At 42.8% G+C, this 18,336-nt stretch overlaps 2 protein-coding genes and 1 long non-coding RNA gene across 5 annotated transcripts in view; 1 reads left to right on the plus strand and 2 right to left on the minus strand.

The window, feature by feature from the left end:
* Window positions 1-320: 320 nt before the first annotated feature.
* The window catches only part of LOC126991050 (uncharacterized), a 30,308-nt gene continuing 12,292 nt past the window's right edge, over window positions 321-18,336 (minus strand). For all 3 annotated transcript variants that reach the window (XR_007745070.1, XR_007745068.1, XR_007745069.1), the window contains exons 3-4: window positions 1,030-1,197; window positions 321-861 (exon numbers count right to left, since the gene is read on the minus strand). This is a non-coding gene — a long non-coding RNA (uncharacterized LOC126991050). The remainder of the gene's footprint in view (window positions 862-1,029; window positions 1,198-18,336) is intronic.
* LOC126991049 (myb-related transcription factor, partner of profilin-like) lies at window positions 6,921-11,484 on the plus strand. The gene is made up of 3 exons (XM_050849741.1): window positions 6,921-7,630; window positions 9,140-9,256; window positions 10,966-11,484. Exons 1-3 carry the CDS (start codon window positions 7,345-7,347, stop codon window positions 11,421-11,423), a joined length of 861 nt encoding a protein of 286 aa, XP_050705698.1. The 5' UTR covers window positions 6,921-7,344; the 3' UTR covers window positions 11,424-11,484.
* Window positions 12,653-16,603, minus strand: LOC126991048 (putative nuclease HARBI1). The gene is made up of 2 exons (XM_050849739.1): window positions 15,257-16,603; window positions 12,653-13,095 (listed from the first exon to the last, which is right to left on the minus strand). The coding sequence occupies exons 1-2, from the start codon at window positions 15,918-15,920 to the stop codon at window positions 12,725-12,727; spliced, it is 1,035 nt and encodes a 344-aa protein (XP_050705696.1). The 5' UTR covers window positions 15,921-16,603; the 3' UTR covers window positions 12,653-12,724.

The following is an 18,336-nucleotide window of genomic DNA, read 5'->3' on the forward strand; positions in this document are numbered from 1 at the left end:
TATTTATTTATTTATTTTTTTCTTTTTTTTTTCAGCACATGACTTTGTGTCCCAATGTCCACCACTGGTGTTAGTGCTGAAGTGAGGCATCGAGACAGTTGCTGTGGTCAGTACTTGTTCCGTCCCTGCTGCCGCTGACTTCAGGACTCCTTGGTGCATCCCTCGCCTTGCCTGCTCAATTGGTCACTGAGTGTGGCTTTGAAGCAACCTCGCCGCCTTCTCCAGCATCTCTGAGGTTCCTCAAGGCCAGCCAACTCCTCACATCCAGAGTAGTGTTGCAGTGGAGGCTGCAAGGCGGGACAGCAGCTGAGTGGCTGGGATCAGCAGGAGCAGACTGCTACTGGTGTGAGGTTCAGGAGTGATAAAAAACACCACCAACACAACCACCAAGAACAACAACAACTGCTGGCCTCTTCATCCACAAAGGGGGAAGTTTGAATTTCAGAAGTGTGAGAAGATCTGAGAATGAGAGCAAGTTTACTGACCAAAGCCAAGAGTGTGAGAAAAGACATGCAGGGAAGGATGACCTCAACAAATACACCCACACACTCTGGTGTAAGACCTCATGAAAGTCGGGAGTGTGGCAAAAGGTTTAGTAATAGGAGTAACCCCAAACATCACACCCTTACACACACTGGTGCAAGAAACCATGAGTGTGAAGTTTGTGGGAAATGTTTCAGTCAGAAGGGTCACCTCAACACACACACCCTTACACACACTGGTGCAAGAAATCATGAGTGTGAAGTTTGTGGGAAATGTTTCAGTCAGAAGGGTACCCTCAAATTACACACTCTTACACACACTGGTGAAAGAAATCATGAGTGTGAAGTTTGTGGGAAATGTTTCAGTCAGAAGGGTACCCTCAAATTACACACACTTACACACACTGGTGAAAGAAATCATGAGTGTGAAGTTTGTGGAAAATGTTTCAGTCAGAAGAGTAACCTCAAATTACACACTCTTACACACACTGGTGAAAGAAATCATGAGTGTGAAGCTTGTGGGAAATGTTTCACTCAGAAGAGTAACCTCAAATTACACACTCTTACACACACTGGTGAAAGAAATCATGAGTGTGAAGTTTGTGGGAAATGTTTCAGTCACAAGGGTACCCTCAAATTACACACTCTTACACACACTGGTGAAAGAAATCATGAGTGTGAAGTTTGTGGGAAATGTTTCAGTCAGAAGGGTAACCTCAAATTACACCTTGTTACACACACTGGTGAAAGAAATCATGAGTGTGAAGTTTGTGGGAAATGTTTCAGTTGGAAGGGTAACCTCAAATTACACCTTGTTACACACACTGATGCAAGGAGTCATGAGTGTGAAGTTTGTGGGAAAAGATTCAAACTGAAGAGTATATTGGACAGGCACCTCTTCAGACACTCTGGTCATAAAGGGTTCAAGTGCGATGTTTGTGGGAAATGTTTCACGACTAAGTATGAGATTGTCAGGCACATGAAGGTCCACTTCTCCTGAGGTGCTGTGCTGATTCAGTTCTGCTGTGTGTGTGAGTGCAAGTGTTTGTTGTGGTGGTGTTACAGGGCTGTGTGTAGCACAGAGAACAGAAAATATTCATCTGTTGGAACAAATGGTGACTGTGACGGCATGATCTGTTATTCACTTTCCACCCCAGGCTTCATGTGGTTGGTGGGTCCTGTGAAAGGTCTGATCTTTTTGGTGACTGTGCTGGGCTGGCTGTTGTGGCCTGGGCTTATTGGTCAAGTGTGTGTGTGTTAATAGTAATAATTTAGTGTATTTGGTCTTGCCAGTCGCTAAGCTAAAAATGTACACATTATAAACACATTGTAAAGAACAGTAGGTAGGGGTTCAGGGATCTAACACATCAGTGGGAGGTTGGAATGATAGTGGTGGGAGGGTTGAGTGCAGTGTGGTGGTGCCGGGGAGGGGGAGGACATCCTCTTCCAGATGGTGGCAAGGTGTTAGTCCCAAGGTGTGACATTCATGTAGGTGTGAAAGAGGGGTGACGATATGATTGAGCACATGCTACTTGAGTGATGTATGTATATAAGAGAGAAAAGGGGATTATGGTAACAGTTGTGACTGAATGGAATAGGATGTTGGAGAGGGATGTAAAAAGGTTAAATGCATGCAATATTATTTCAGCTGAGGTCATTTTCAAAGCAGACAATTGTTGTCATTCAGTAGATCATGTCATTCTTAATCATCAGAAATCATTTTCAAGACTCAATTCTGACCTGTCACATTGCGTAGATCTTGTCATTCTTAGTCAGTTGAGGTCATCTTGAAGCCAACAATTCTTGTTTCATAGTTCAATTCTTGTCATTTTCCCTCTTTTTGTTCCCCAGATATATTTTTCAAATTAATATCATATTTATTTCCATTTATTTCATTTTTGGAGCAGGCATAAAGGCCAGGTTATGTTAGGTTACCTTATATTTAGTTTAATTAGGTCAGATGAGGTTAGGCATAGACTTCACAACTAGTTGACGGGAAATCTCTTCAGTCTTGGCGCGCTGGCTTCGCGTAAGGGGCCGATTGTTATGGCGACTTTCACTGCGACAACTCAAACACACTCTGCGTTCTTACTCCGAATTTAAGTGGAAACAGGACGAAATCTTCAAGTTTTAGTGCATACAAGCAGGCAGGAGTGTCTCTAGAGTGATTTGGTCGAGGATTCAAGGTAACTTATATAAAATAGCACCATGCGTGCACTTTGAAAACGTTGTGTAAAAAATGGCAAATTTGCGTAACTTTAGGTTGAAATCTTTACGTAAAATGAATGATAACTGTAGGATAGTGAGGTCCACAGTTTTACGTATTAGGAAACAAGAAATGTACGTTTAGTTAGTGCCTACATGGCAACTCAGCTCAGTTCCCGCGTCGCCTAACTCGCCTTAGGCACACAGTCAGCTGGGCACTTCCCCTCTGTAAAGGATTATCGCTGTCCTGCCTCTGTTTACTCTCCAAGTAAAGGACCTACAGTTATTCATCGTCTCTGTACCCTTCCCCACAACTGCAAGGATCCAGAGGACGATACAAGAAGACACAGAAGGCAGTGGATCAGTGGAAGTGACGGAGGAGACACAAGATATGAGGACGCCGCGACCCCGTGGAGTAAACTGTGGAGGAGCCGTACTACGCCATCAGTGCAGTGACTCAGTGTTGTGTGCAGTGCAGTGGTGTGTTCAGTGCAGTGTGGTAGTGAGGGGGCTGTTCACTACGTCCTACGGGGTCGAGTATGTGTGCATGGGGAAGGCCAACTCTGACCCGACTGAGCACTCTTTCGGCAAGCGCCGCACCATGTGCGGCGCCAACTCCTGGACGAGCGTGCAGAACTTCATGGTGAGCAACAGGTTGGCCCAGCGCCTGCATTTGCTGAAGCTCGTCGGGTTCTTCCCCGGGACGTGCAGGCCGACCTGGACCGGGCCAAGGCAGAGGAGAAGGACGACGAGGTGATCTTGGCCCAGCTTGCCAGGGAGCTGGCCGACGACCAGCCGGACCCGCCGACGGACGAGTTGCTCCTCGCCGCGGTCGGCAACTACGCCGGCTACCTGGCCAGGAAGGTCCAGGCCAACTCCTCTGTGGCCGAGTGCTGCAAGCAGGAGCTTGCCCAGCAGGAGGAGATGAAGATTACCGTGGAGCTCGAGAGGGCGACCCGCCCTCTGTGATGTTCGACGCCCTGGTCGAGCTGGTCGACAGGGAGAGCTGGAGACGGGCCGGGCGGTCCTGAAGCGGCCATCTCTCCCAATGGCCCACATGGCGTCCTTCGGGATGTCGCTGTGGGACTCCCTGATGCAGGGAGGACAAGAAGGAGCGCAGGTTGAGGTTCCTCTCCCTTGCCATGCGCCACAGGGACGGGTTCAGGCACCTCCTGGAGTTCCTGGCGGCCTCAGACCCGACCTTGCAGGGTACAGGTGCCAGGAGGGCACACCCTGGCCAACACCATCTTGCCGCACATCAGCAGGTCCCTCTTCAACTGTTTCGGTGCTAATTTCTCCAAGGACGTGACCTCAGAAGCGAGGAAGAACAAGGCCTTGAAGCAGCCGACCGGCAGGAAGAGGAGCAGTATCGAGGAGGGCAGGAAGGAGACGGCGAGGAACAGGGACGTGTACAAGTCCAGGAAACTGACCGGGGCCCACAAGTCATAGGCCAAAAGGCTAAAGTGATTGTTCAGGGACGAGGGCCAGATAGCCGGCAAGACGTGCTGCGGCAATAGTGACATCGAATTCAACCAAAATAAGTTGTGATTGTATATAGAAAATGAATATTTTGCTTTTGTTGAGTAAAATTAAGATGTTTCTGCATGCTTTCCTCAAGTATTAAGTTTCTAATGTGAAAATTAAGTGATTTATTAGATGTTAAAACTTACGTAAAAATTGCACTAAATAAAAAAAATAAGTAGCTATTTCGGGCAAAAACTTATAAGATATGCTAAATATTGCTATTGATTCTGAAAATATAAGTGATTATCTCTGCATTTGGTGATGTTTGTGCATCTAGCGTAAAATCTGAGGATTTTATAGCCTTTTTAAGTTTTGTTATACTTATATAAAAAACAATTAATCGGGATTTTATTAGGGAACGACTTTGAATTTTTTGATACCGCTGCTCATGGAGACTCATATATGCCTAAGGGAGGTGCCTGTTTTAGTTTCAGGTCGCTAGCTGCTTTGGTTTTGAAAATATTTAAATTTTAAATTTTTGAAAATCGGCCCCCTGCGAATCGGCCCCGCGCCCCGTTTCCCGTCAAGAGATTGTGAAGTCTATGGGTTAGGTTACATTTAATTTGATTAGGGTAGTTAGTTTTAATTGTGTTCAATGAATGTGTAATATGCTTCAGTTATATAATGTGTACTCGCCATTGCCAATGGAGCTGGGGAATAATAACACATGACTTAGTCATTCACTTTTTTTTATTGGATTAACCTGCAGTTTGAGTATTACAGCTTGATGTAGCACGTAACAGCTGATACAGCACAACAAATAAGTAATTACTGAGAAATCATCTATACAGGAAGGTAGTTGGTGTGGAAGAGAAATGGCTACTAACTCTGCCCTGTGCACAGGGGGTGATAAGTGGTGCCACAAAGAGATGCTCAGGGCTGAGAAATGTAAATCAAGTAGTGGTGCATTACAGGTGCCCAGTTTGTGAAAGACGGGACAGGAAACGGAGGAAATAGGTAACTGGAACTGTGTGGCAAAGCAGAAGGGAGGAAAGGACCTGCAGAAGCCACTGCCTCAACAGACTATTGGAAATGGTTTGACTATAGTAAGTCTGCTGGTCAACAGAAAAATATTCTTAATGTCGTGCCTGGCATGGGCACTCCTTAATAATGTTGGTTAATTATACCTCAAAGTAGAATTAATTGTTGATCACTTAAACCAGAGAGTAAAATTAGTAGTTCATTTACCAAGTCTAATAAGGCACCGTTATCGCACACAGGATTATCATCTGCCAAATAATATGGGTAGCGTGACTTTAACACTATTACTTAAGGTAAATATATTTGTTTAGAGATTCTGATGATGAACTAAGGGTCAAGGGACAGGATTCAGCCATACAAGACTAAATTGTCGCTCATAACACTTAGAACTTAGTCTAATTATAAACTAACATGTAAACACAAGAAACAAGTAGCACCAACACACGAAGAAAACCTATTGTTATGCCGGACGTGTTACTTGGGTTCCGTGTCGCCGTCAGGAGACTCCGTGGGAGGGAGATATGGAAACACCTTGCACAGCTTCTGTAGTTTAATATTCTTCCTTAGTTGTACAATTCACTCTTGACTCTTCACTGACCACTAGCTTACCATGACTGGGACTAACTCCTCTCGCCCTCTTCTCCTATATATACCGAACAGTACAGTCTAGAACGTTACAGTATATATTAGATTATACAAGAACATGTAGGAAAAATATGTGCGAGTTGGCAACACTTCCCGCCTGGCGCCTGGCCGCGGGGCGCGGGCGTGCCTTGCTCCCCGCCCCTCTACTCGCTCCTCCCGGAGCCTTCCGGAGTCCCATAGACCCCGGGGGAAGCTTCCAGCACAACACTATCAAGTGTTCCCACTAACATGTGGTAAAAAACCTGCTCACTCAGTCTAACATCACTCATCAACTTAATTAAGCCTTGACTACAACTACCGAGTGTTTGCGCTCCACCGTGGTTACCCCTGATAATGACACACACACCATTTGTCCTTTACCCTCTTTCCTCCTCCCGCACACAACCCCCAGGGCATGCTGGCTTGGGTCCCGACAGCAGTCAGCCAGCCTACCATCAGACACACTTACTTCGACACCTCTGTCTGGGGCGATACCTCGTATAAGAGTCCTTAAATATAATATTATAGCCTAGGTATATTGAACACTTCTATGTATGTGAGGCCAGTTATGCTATTCGAAGCAACAAGTTGAAGAGGATGACATGGAGCCAAGAGTGCAGAATGCTGAAATACATGGGCCATGTGAGATGGACAAGTAGGGTATCAAACTAGGTGATAAGAATGTGTGGTGTGGAGGTGGTGCCCCTCTTGAAGATCTGTTAGGCAGCATGTTGGTAACCCTCCGCCACTTGTCAATGGTTGAAAACTCTCAACGTCTTGCAGTGGGAGTCAAGTCCTCTGGATCACCACGTTGTTTTGTTCTTATGCCTCCGAGTGTGAGTTGTGCACATTTACATTTGAAAGTAATCTATTACTAACTGCAAGGTCTACATATATGCCTACCTTTTCTCAGGAAAAGAAGTTTCTAATAATTTCCTGCCTGACAACTTGACCAGGAATCTGTCTGTTGTTTCTCACAGGCTGAACTGGTACTTCTTCCGCAGCGATCCACTCAGTAGTTGTACAGGGCCTGGATTCACTAACGCTTCGCAGATACGACGTTCTTAAGTGGATCCAATATGGCGGAGATAAGAATGTCGTATTTTGCTATTCCAAAAAAAATCTTAAGTCCGCCATGTTTAGATTTTTCTGCCTTAGCGCTGTTTCACACTTCCGCCGACAGACGGCAGTGGTGTGGTGTTCCGTTCCGTTCCGTTCCGTCCCTCTGTTGTTGACATTTTTCCCTCAACCAATAGGAACGCTTGATACATATGTAATCTAGAGACAGTAGCCAATCACAGGAACGTAAACAGTTACACGTGGGCCAGTGAAGAAAACAATAACAAATCATAAGGTATGAACACATCAAGAACATCTCATATGAAATGGAAAACAAGAAAAAAGAAAATAACTGGGACATCATCAGCAATCAGGAGTTGCCGTTCCAAAGGCTACAACTACGCATTTACATCAACGTCGCGTCCTCTATCCACGCCGCAGCCGCAGGAGCCACGCTGAAGAAGACACCATGGCAGCCCCTTCAGCCAAGAAACGCCGCCCTAACTTTTCCAACGAAGAACTTCTAGTCCTTATTAGGGAGGTGACAGACAGAAAAACAATGTTGCTGGGTAAGCTGGACTCAACACGTGTCACGAGGGAGGGGAAGAACATGGCGTGGCTGGCTGTGCTGGAGGCTGTCAACGCTGTTGGCGTCACCAGAAGAACTGAGGACGAGGTGAAGAAGAAGTTTCGTGATTTCCGCTCATTCGTAAAGAAGAAGGTTGCTGATGCAAGACAGGAAATGCTGAGAACAGGTAAGCCCATCACCTGTCAGGCAATCATCTATCGAGTAAAACTTGCTCGTTTACCTACAGGAAGGTGTCATTAGGTAACTTTTTGAACATGTATATCTTTTTGTCAGTCTCAACCTTAACTTGTTCCTCCTTGGGGTTGTCCTTGCTGAGCCACACGTCCCTGCTCTGACCTGCTAAAATAGTAACTTATTGGTGCAAAATTAGTGACATTGTTGCTTAGTTATTTACTTATCACCTTCCATTGTGTATATTAATCAAAAGTATACAGTATTCACAGTTTCTTCTCAGTTTATTGCCTCTTAAGTTTTAAGAAATATGTGCGTGCAAAAAAGACAGTTGGTAGCCCATGTAATATTTCATGCAATTCTTATCATTCACCTTGACTTCCCTCAGTCAGTTGTATATTATGGGTACCAATGTTACTGCACCTTATAAAGTTAACCCTATATATTCCATCACCTGCAAGGTGTTATGCCACTAACTTAAGCAGTTATTTAGAACATTAACCTACCCCCCCCTCCTCTCTCTCTCTCTCTCTCTCTCTCTCTCTCTCTCTCTCTCTCTCTCTCTCTCTCTCTCTCTCTCTCTCTCTCTCTCTCTCTCTCTCTCTCTCTATATATATATATATATATATATATATATATATATATATATATATATATATATATATATATATATATATATATATATATATATATATATATATATATATAAACAATGACTCACATGCTGAGGAAAGAAGTGTAAGCCTGTGGGCAACCATAACTTACCCAGGCATTGTAAATTATTGTCATTAATTTAGTGACCTATCAATACAAGAACAGCAGCCTCACTAATTAATAGCAGCTTATAAATGCTAAATTATTAATAGCTTAATGAAAAGTGGTGGATTGGTGAGATTTAGTACTCTGCTTTCAAAGAAGCTCAATGTATGCCGCCCATCTGTTAAATTTGATTTCCATACCACCCCCCTTTTATTTTGCAATTCTGTCAACTTTAACAAAATTCATGCAAATCAAATGTTTCCTGAATATCAGGTTGAATGTTTCATGAGCATCAAGTTGACTGCATAACTTGAGGGGTGCTTTTCTTGTAATTAACCTTCGGCTAACCTTACTTTATGGGACTTAATACATCTAAAGTCTTGCCCACATTATTGGCCATCGCAAACCAGTATGAAATTCATGATCCGTATTCATGGATGCTTTTGACCCTTACAACTATTTTCTAAGGTCACAAAGGACATCAGTCAGGTCCTTATGAATGTTTTTCACACTGATGATGCAGAAGCCTTGTCTAATTACCACTAGGCTCAAAAACACAACCCATGAAAGTACCCAGTAGCTTATTATATATCTAGACATTGCTTCTGCCTTTTCTTTATATTCTTCAAACTGACATGTTATCAAAACTTTCCTCATTCTCTCTCTCTCTCTCTCTCTCTCTCTCTCTCTCTCTCTCTCTCTCTCTCTCTCACAAAAAAATATTAATTATTTTTTATTTCTTCAGGAGGAGGACCAACCGCAGACACCAAATTGAGCGCTGCTGAGGAAGCAATGGCTGCATTAATCAGCGAGGTTGCCATTGCTGGACATGCTGATGTCCCTGACTCTGAAGAAGTTCCAGGTACTATTTTAATTTTAGGTCCGAGGGCCCCCTTTCCAAACCTTGGGGTTGCGACCCCAAGTGGGGTCACTAAGCATTTTTCTTGGGGTATCCAAAACCTCAAATTATCAGACATGGTGTTATTACATCATAATAACACATATACGACTAAACTAGTGGGGTTGCAGTCATGTCTAGAGGTGCATGAGTGGGGGGTCACCTGAAAGAAAAGGTTGGGAATCACTGTCCTTGGGTAATTGCTTCAATGCCATTTTATAGAGTAACTAGAACAACCTTAGGTTAAGCCTTTGTATAAGTACTGAAAGACTAGAAAAGAAAGAAGCAGTAGTGACTGTAAGCTCCTTATGAATTCTTGACAATGGTAGGTACATGAGTGCTGATGTTCTGAGCTTCTGAAGATCGCCTTAATAGTGTTGCGTCTTTTTTTCTTTGGATTTCTGAGTTACAGTTTTTAGTGATTAACATTTGTTGCTATGAGTCTGCATGCCCAGGTTCAATCCAGGATAGTCATCACACAACCCACACAGGTGTTCATTCTTTCTTTTGTGTTGGTTGATAAATAGGTACCTGGGGGAGAACCTGTTTAAGGTAAAATATGGTGACTTGCATGGCAACGTGGCCCCATGGCCCCCGTCCCAGGGTAATGGGTGCTTTCAAACTACAAGCTTACGGGCTAAAGTGATGAAGATTAGTGCCACCTCAATGCATAGCTCTTATTATATGTCCCCAACTTCTATTAACCCTTTTTGTAACAGATGTGTTTATGAAACATGCGTGTTACAGCTTGATGCTGGCACAAGGCACTGGGTGCCACCTCACGCTGTTAAATAACCCCAAAACCGAGTCCTTGTGAGCCCTCAAAACCAACATATTCTTAAGCCCCATTCATACTGTACCGACTCTGCCATGACAACCCAGCGACTTTTCCATTTGACAAGTTGGATCCCACGCTTAAAGAAGGGGAGGGAGGTTTTATTGGCATCTTGGTGTCTTGCCGACTGTCTGAGACATTCGGCCAACTAGTTGCCAACATGTCGCCCTAACCCTCACGACCCCTCACTCCCCTCCTGACGTCCGCTCAGCATTCGGCAACAATCTTAAGACCTCTTTCAAGACGTGCCCGACCCTTTCACATCGACACCCAAGACCTCGTGTACCCTAGAGTCGTAGGTAGTCGTGGCTTAGTCAGCACAGTGTGAATGGGGCTTTACTTGACATGGGTGTGTCACAGGTGCACCCGTTGCCTCGTGGCTGCATCAAGCTGTGACAGATATGTGTCACAAGACACACATCCAGTAAAGAAGGGGTTAATGGGTTTGGGTAGGGTTAAGTTAGGTTGCGTTGAAATAGCCTTTACCCAGTTGCTGAGATGCGAGTGTCTATGAGTGATATTCCTTGTTGTAAAATCATTTGTTGCAGATTGAGTTAGTAATGTGATGTTGTATGGTATTTTTTTTTTTTTGTGCTCATTTTTCTAAATTTAAATTTGTTGAGTAATATGAAGTACATCACAGCAAAAAAATACTATTACTCTACATTTTCATTATATACAGTCTTTGGATAATATTCTGCACATGATATCAGTAGAAGAAATAATGCCATTGAGAATTAAAGGAGGTAAACTGTGTGGGTGGTGGATGTAGCCTACTAACAAGCAGCAAGTGTGACTCCTGCTAATGAAGACTAAGTAAATTAATTTTCTTTCACAGGAGGCTCAATGTTTTCTGAAGTTCAAGAGGATTATGTAATCATGGAGCATGATTACTTCCTGCCTCAAATGTCCCCAGAAAGGCTGCTGGGTATTACAGCACCCAGCAGCCCAGACCCTTCCACTTTTGAGCCTACTTCAGGAACGCAAACAGATGCTACAGCACCAAGCCACCCAGAGCCTTCCAGTTCTAGGCTCACTTTGGAAAGACTGACCGGTGCTGCAGCACCTAGCAGCCCAGGCCCTTCCACTACCAGGCCCAGGGTGGATCCACATGGGAGGTTTCCCAAAAGAAAGACAGACCCTTTGGCACCAGAAATGCTGCAAGTTCAAGGAGAAATAAAGGTTGGTGTTGAAAAGTGTGCTAATTCACTTGAAAAAATATCAGTTTCAATGAATTCCATGGCTCAAAGTTTTCAGGACTTTGTTGAGTTCTACAGGGCACGGAATTCAATGTAAATAATTTTCTTATGGTAAAGGTCTTTGTTTTGGTTGTAAGGAGAACAATTTCATTAGGTTGTATTCCCTTTAACAGTGCCTTAATCCACAGTTCCTAGCTCAGTAAGAACGCTGCTGATTTGGTCTTGGCTGACGTGGTGTCTGCTGTCTTTGTCACCCAACACAACAAAATTTCATAGATTCAAGAAATATTCATAATCATTTACTTGGCTTCTCTTACACAAGATAGGTAGATTTATTTCAACATTTTAGGATGAATCTGTGATTTTACAATTATATAGTGGTTTGCAAAACTTGTTTGGGTAAAAATAAAGTAATTATGATAAGTATATGCCACTCTATAAAGGTATGTGATTGCTTGCACAAGACACCACTTACTTGCGTCATGAAAGACTGATCTTGAGGGAGAAAGATTTCAGACAGACTTATGTGATGACTACGTAACATAACTGCATTAGTTATGTGTCAGCAGCAGTCTCATGGCTGGGCACCAGTCGGTTATGTCTTTTAATAATTATCAGTGAACTGCCACATCTTGCACCACAACTGTGCCAGATCACTAATCACTATTAGAAAACAGAGTCGACTGGTGCCCGGCCATGAGGCTGCTGCTGACAGGTAACCAATGCAGTTATGTCATGTAGCCACCATATAAGTGTCTAAAATCTTTCATTCCCAACCGTTTTATTTTTTTTTTCCCCCCTCACTGTAAGTATGAAGCTGATTCGAGTGTGTTGGGCATCAGAGATATCCGACAGCCAATCAGCAACGTAGTTATGTACTCAGCTAGGAGTTATGAAGCCAGTTTCAGTTAACTATTAAATAAGGTTATAATAGTCAAGTACCTGTTTATGTAAAAAAAATGCATTTATTTATTTATGAAGTTCTTGTGTATTTGTTTAAAATAAGTTATTTATTTCTTATCAATGGAGTCACTTTTTTATGTAAAAAATAACCTTTTATATTGCCAATATTGTAGTCCATGTGTTTATGTAAAAAATATTCTTGTCAATGGAGTCAAAGTGTGTTTATTTTAATATCTTATTACTCCGGTTAATTTAGACAATATTTTTTTTTTAAGAATTTTTATATATAGCAAATTTATTACAAAAAGATCTCTTATTTTCTAGTCTCAATGGTGCAGTATAAGTACAAGAGTAAGGAAATGTATTTTTACACTGACATAATATATAAAAAAATATATAAAGATATTTGACTCAACCTGAAAACATTAATCTAGCAAAGTACCTTGAGACTGTGTAGTACTTGAACTTATTAATGTATTATATGGCAATTCAGCATTACAGTACAAATGCTTGTTGGATGAGTTCTTGCCTCTCAACCCTCCCATGCCCAACATTTACATTACCAATATCAGGTGGATGAGCTTCCTCGTGATATTCAACAGCATCTTGCATGGGTATACCTCTCCTCACACATAAGTTATGCAGGAGCATACAAGCTACTGCAATTTTTCCACAGTGGGCAGGATCATACTGGAGTGCCCCTCCTGATCTATGAAGACATCGGAAGCGTGTTTTGAGAGTTCCAAATGTCTGTTCTACAACAACACGTGTCCTCATATGGCTTCTGTTGTACCGCTGCTCCGCAGGGTTGGCAGGATTTTCTATGGGCGTCATCAAGAAGGGTTCCAAGGGATATCCACTGTCACCTAAAAATATAAGAGAGAGAGAGAGAGAGAGAGAGAGAGAGAGAGCAATCTTTAGATGTGGGTACATTTCAAGCAGAGGCAAATTAAAAGGTTTGGTGTGAAGAAAATCAGTGCACGAGTTATTATGAACTAATATAATATACCATCCTTATACCAAACACTGGAGTACCTAACTTAACCATAACCTAACATTGAACTCACAGAACAAACCATAGGAATTACACAAATAATAATTAAATATAAACCCAACAAGGTCAGCATCAATATCTAGTGTCAAAGGTCTATTCAAGATGATTGTATGAAAGGTGTTAAAAGCTGGCAGCAAGTTTTGTTGCCTCTTTTTATAGAGTGAATGTTATGTATAGAGTGTGAACTAGCACTTTTGATAGTTTTCTCCCACCTCAATGCAAAACTGAGCCAACCCTCCCTTCTCATCTCTTCTCCCACTCGCTCACAACGCCATATGTCTGGGTGATACCTAGTATCCTTAGCCTGACAATATCTGCACCACAGTGAACACATTAGTTGTTGGCTGATATTTTTTTCCTATTTTACAAGCAATAGAAGTGGCAAACAATGAAAAATATTTAGTGACAAGTTGCTAATTATCAAAATCAGTCTTTTGGCATTTTTTTATTATAAATCAGTGGTGGCCACTATGACAGTACTAATGGCTTTCAGAATGAGTGATGAATCAAACCTTACAGGGCACTGTTTAGTTACTAATTTACCAGCAATCCCTATGTAGGTTAAATTAGGTAGGCATAATGCTTAGTTTGAAATTATTGATCACATCTAATTACATAGTTGGCCAGCAGCACTTAACAAAAACACAGTGATCATCTGCAAGAAAACATTACCCTGGTAGTGTATTGTATATTACACCGAGACACAGTACGCATGACACCACAGTAAAACACGCCAAGCAAAATATTATATGGTGCCTTACTAACTTTCGTAAATTATATACGGTATTATTGTCAGACAAAGAAATGAGGCTTTCAGTGACTATACAATTACCCAAATATCCAACCTAAATGTGATGCAAGTTTCAAGGTCTGAAGCATTGATTAGCATATCTAAGCTGTCGATTTTAGACACATACTATTTATTTCTAGGTAAGGTATGATTCTCTTTCACGTGGATATGACTTTCACCAGAAAAGAGCTATAACGGTGTGAGGGTGAATTTATTGCAGAAAGTATCATAACAAACACTATGACAGATTGTTCAGCTGTCTTGACCCTACAACCTATCTATAAACTAACATAAACACACATTAACCTAAAGCAGTGGTTCTTAACCGATAGGGCATGGCCCCCTAAGGGGGTGTCCGTAATTTGCAAAGGGGGCACGATCCCTAGGTAAAACTTGGAATTTCTCTAATTAAATGTGTTATTCTCTTGACAAGAGTGTGGGCAAATATTGAGAAGTTTACGAGAAAATGCAAAAGTATCGCCTTAACTTTAATTTCCTATAGTGTAATTGAAATCCCAGAATTTACTCTTCAGGTAATATATTCATACTCGACCTCTGTGTGTGACGAAACACACAAGAAATTAATCAGACAAGGAAAGGTTTAGCCGCGCTGGGGATCGAACCTGCAACCAGCAAGATGAGAGAGCCACTCCTTAACCAGTTGGTCAAATAGGTACCCCCCTCGCAGATTGAGTTATGGGAGGTTCGCCCATCAGGCAAGTTGCTACACTACATACATAGGGCTTACTATTTTCTTTAAAATCTGGGAGGAAGCTTTATTCACAGATGCAAGGGGTGTGGAGGAAGAACCAATTCCTAGAGGGGCATGGTAGTAATAAGGTTAAGAACCACTGACCAAAAGAATGGTAACCTACCTCCTAAAATAGTAATATATTGCTCCTGAGGATAGTAATCCTTTGTTGCAAGGGTAGTAACCTATCACTGCTAAAGTGCGAAACTATCAACAATTTAACTAAATGGTTATCGTAGCCATTTCCTGGTGATTACAACAATCTCCACATGAAAAAGTATTATAATTTACCCAGAAATTGAGTGTCTGAAATGGATCACTCAGGTCAGCTAAGCAATGTCAGGGATATATAATTACAGTCTCGGAAATGGATCACTCAGGTCTGCAAAACAATGTCAGGGATATATAATTACAAAGTAACAAAATACTCACCAAGCAGGTATGAGTGTCCAAACTCCCCTCTGTTGAAGCTCCGGCGAACACAACTATTCCTCCATATGTAAGAGTCATGACTGCTTCCAGGGTATTTTGCTGAATAGCTTGTGATTACTTGATCAGAGTTGGCAATCACCTGGATGTTCAGTGAGTGATATTGTTTACGATTGACATATACATCCTCGTTAATCTGTGGGGCTTTGATGGCAATGTGGGTACAATCAATTGCACCAATCACATTAGGGAAATTACTCAATTGGTAAAACTTATGCTTTGTTGCAGCTATGTCTGCTGCACTTCTTGGCATTTTTATCTCCCGTCTTGCTCTGCTGAATAAGGCATCTGTTACTTTCCCTATTATTCGTGAGACACTTGATTGGCTGAGTCCAGAGGCATCTCCCACAACACTCTGAAAGCTTCCACTAGCGTAGAATCTCAGTGCTGTCAACACTTGCGTGTGAGTAGGGACGGCATGAGATCTTCTTGTCACACGACCAATGTCTGGTTCCAGTTCATCACAGAGCCAGAGTATTTCCCTACGAGGGAATCTATAATATCTCAAGAGATGTTCATCTTCCACTTCCAGGGGGTTCAAAGGGTCTCTGAAGACCCTTTCTCTCCTGAGAGCCCGGTCGTGTGCTAATACTGCTTGTAATTCCATTTCTTCACCTTCAATAAACTGGGGTCTTCTGGCTTCTTTTTCTTTCTTCTCCCTACTTCTTCTTCAGATTCTTGTTCATGTTGTTTTGGGCCGCGGCGATCTACTCGCTCATATGAGCCCTTGTGTCGTCCTGTGAGGGCTTCATAGGCGTATCTGCTGCCCCGTCCTCCTGAAGGAGGCGTAGGTGAGGCGGATGGCTGCTGCTTCCTGCCATGAGGGGTGGACGCCTGCTGCCACCAGCAGCACCGTGGGCAGGTCGAAAGTGGGCACGTCCAGGGAGCGCCGAGGTGGTATCGTGGCAGCACTCGGTGAGAGTGGAAGCGTGGGCAATGCAGCAGAAGGTGCTCACTGGTCTCCTCGACGGTCCTGCCAGGGGTCAGGGGCAGGCGCAGGCGGTGGAGGTGATCGCTGAGTCGTGTGACGGACCACGTCCAAAACGATATTTTCCTCTCACACGGCTGTGGGGAGGAGTTGGTGCGGTACTCCTACTGGCCCATGGAAGTGGTGCGGAGGGTGTTTCTTCTTCAGGTTTCTTCTTCGTGAGTGTTTTATGGGGCTAGTTTCGCTGTTGTTATGGTCGCGGGTCTTCTTCTTCTTCCTCTGTCATGGTCCGTATTGTATTGTGGAGGCCCTAGGTCCGGGTTATGATACCTTACGCCATGCCTGGAGCTGCCGTAAAGTTACGGTGCCGGAAGAGTGTCGTAACTGTTTAGTGAATAGCCCAAAGCAGCCGAAGGTTGCCTTAAGACATTTTTTGTGACTTACGAACGTCGTAACTCGTTAGTGAATCCAGGCCCAGGAGCATACAAGAAGTCGCAATCTTCATAGTCTTCTTGGGGTCATACTGCAAACTTCCTCCTGACTTATGTAGGCACCTGCACCTTGACTTGAGGATCCCAAAGGTCCGTTCGACAACGCATCTTGTCCTGCGAGGACTTGTTGTATCGTTCCTCCCCAGGTGTTGTCAGGCTTTTTTTTTTTTTTACAACAGAGGAGGCAGCTCAAGGGCACAAAAAAAGAAAACAATAATAAAAAAGCCCGCTACTCGCTGCTCCCAAAAAAATAATTAAAAGAGGTGGCCGAAAGAAAGATCAATTTCGGGAGGAGAGGTGTCCTGATACCCTCCTCTTGAAAGAGTTCAAGTCGTAGGCAGGAGGAAATACAGATGAAGGAAGGTTGTTCCAGAGTTTACCAGCGTGAGGGATGACAGAGTGAAGATGCTGGTTAACTCTTGCATAAGGGGTTTGGACAGTGTAGGGATGAGCATGAACAGAAAGTCGTGTGCAGCGTGGCCGCGGGAGGGGGGGAGGCATGCAGTTAGCAAGTTCAGAAGAGCAGTCAGCGTGGAAATATCGATAGAAGATAGACAGAGAAGCAACATCGCGGCGGAATTTAAGAGGTAGAAGGCTCTCAGTAGGAGGAGGAGAGCTGATGAGACGAAGAGCCTTAGGAACAGAGAGAGAGGATAGAATCCGAAAGAGGGCAAAATGGGTACTTCTAAAACTTTATTTGACAACAAAAATAACGTTACTGGAAACGCTGTGCCGAATGGCACACGGGGCACTCATACCAGAGAAGTGAGAAGGAGCAGAGGACTGTGATACCCTCTCCTCAACAGGGCACCCGACGCACTAATACATGCCCGTGAATGAGTTGAAAAATTCGGCCAAGGTTAACCACAGTGAGCGCGAGTTTCAAAAAACCCTTAATTTTGTGCCAAACGGCAAACGGTTTCCATTCTAGGGTTAAGCAGTATAGGATATACGTTGTCAGGTCGGGGCTTGTATTTGTTTTAAGGGACTGGAGAGCTTTAAGGACTTCATCGGTAGTTATTACAAAGTTAGGCAATGCCTGCTCAAGAGGAGGAAGAATCTTCCTCCAAGAGAGCGACCGCTGAGGCCACTCCATGTATTATTCCTCCAAGGATTAAACTAAGCGTAAGGAAAATAAAATACAAGAAATAAAATACCATAAATAAAATTCATAAAAATAGAACAACTTAGGGCATAAAAAGTCTCCAATTCGAAAGAAAAGAAGAAAAAATAGGTAAAATAGGCAAATCGTAAAATAGTAAAAACTGAATATAGTGTTAAGAAGAGAAAAAGAAGCAGATCATCACAAAAGAAGAATACAATACTTAAATAAAAGAAAAATGGGAAAAAATATTTACTAAATCAGAAGAGGAAAACAGGAAAATCTGAATCTAGGTACACAGAAAACATAAAGAATCAAGACTGAAATAAGAATATGTGCATAGATTAGATTTGATTGATTGATAGTTTATTTTTTCAGATAAACAAGAGGAGAAGGGAAAGAAGAAAACAGGGAAATAAAATAAAGAAATGGGAAAATAGGTCAATCGGAAAGGATAAAATCGGAAAGTCTGAATATAGGGAGACAGAAAAGTGAAACAATC

This window comes from Eriocheir sinensis, unplaced genomic scaffold, assembly GCF_024679095.1.
Source record: "Eriocheir sinensis breed Jianghai 21 unplaced genomic scaffold, ASM2467909v1 Scaffold232, whole genome shotgun sequence".
Classification (NCBI taxonomy): Eukaryota; Metazoa; Arthropoda; class Malacostraca; order Decapoda; family Varunidae; genus Eriocheir; species Eriocheir sinensis.

What these genes read in the sequence shown, in the direction of transcription:
- LOC126991048 (XM_050849739.1), bottom strand. Translation starts at nt 15,920, where the DNA reads ATGGAATTACAAGCAGTATTAGCACACGACCGGGCTCTCAGGAGAGAA. An exon ending in TGGACACTCATACCTGCTTG is followed by an intron (nt 13,096 to 15,256) that starts GTGAGTATTTTG and finishes TTATATTTTTAG; the next exon opens with GTGACAGTGGATATCCCTTG.
- LOC126991049 (XM_050849741.1), top strand. Translation starts at nt 7,345, where the DNA reads ATGGCAGCCCCTTCAGCCAAGAAACGCCGCCCTAACTTTTCCAACGAA. An exon ending in ACAGGAAATGCTGAGAACAG is followed by an intron (nt 7,631 to 9,139) that starts GTAAGCCCATCA and finishes TTATTTCTTCAG; the next exon opens with GAGGAGGACCAACCGCAGAC. An exon ending in TGACTCTGAAGAAGTTCCAG is followed by an intron (nt 9,257 to 10,965) that starts GTACTATTTTAA and finishes TTTCTTTCACAG; the next exon opens with GAGGCTCAATGTTTTCTGAA.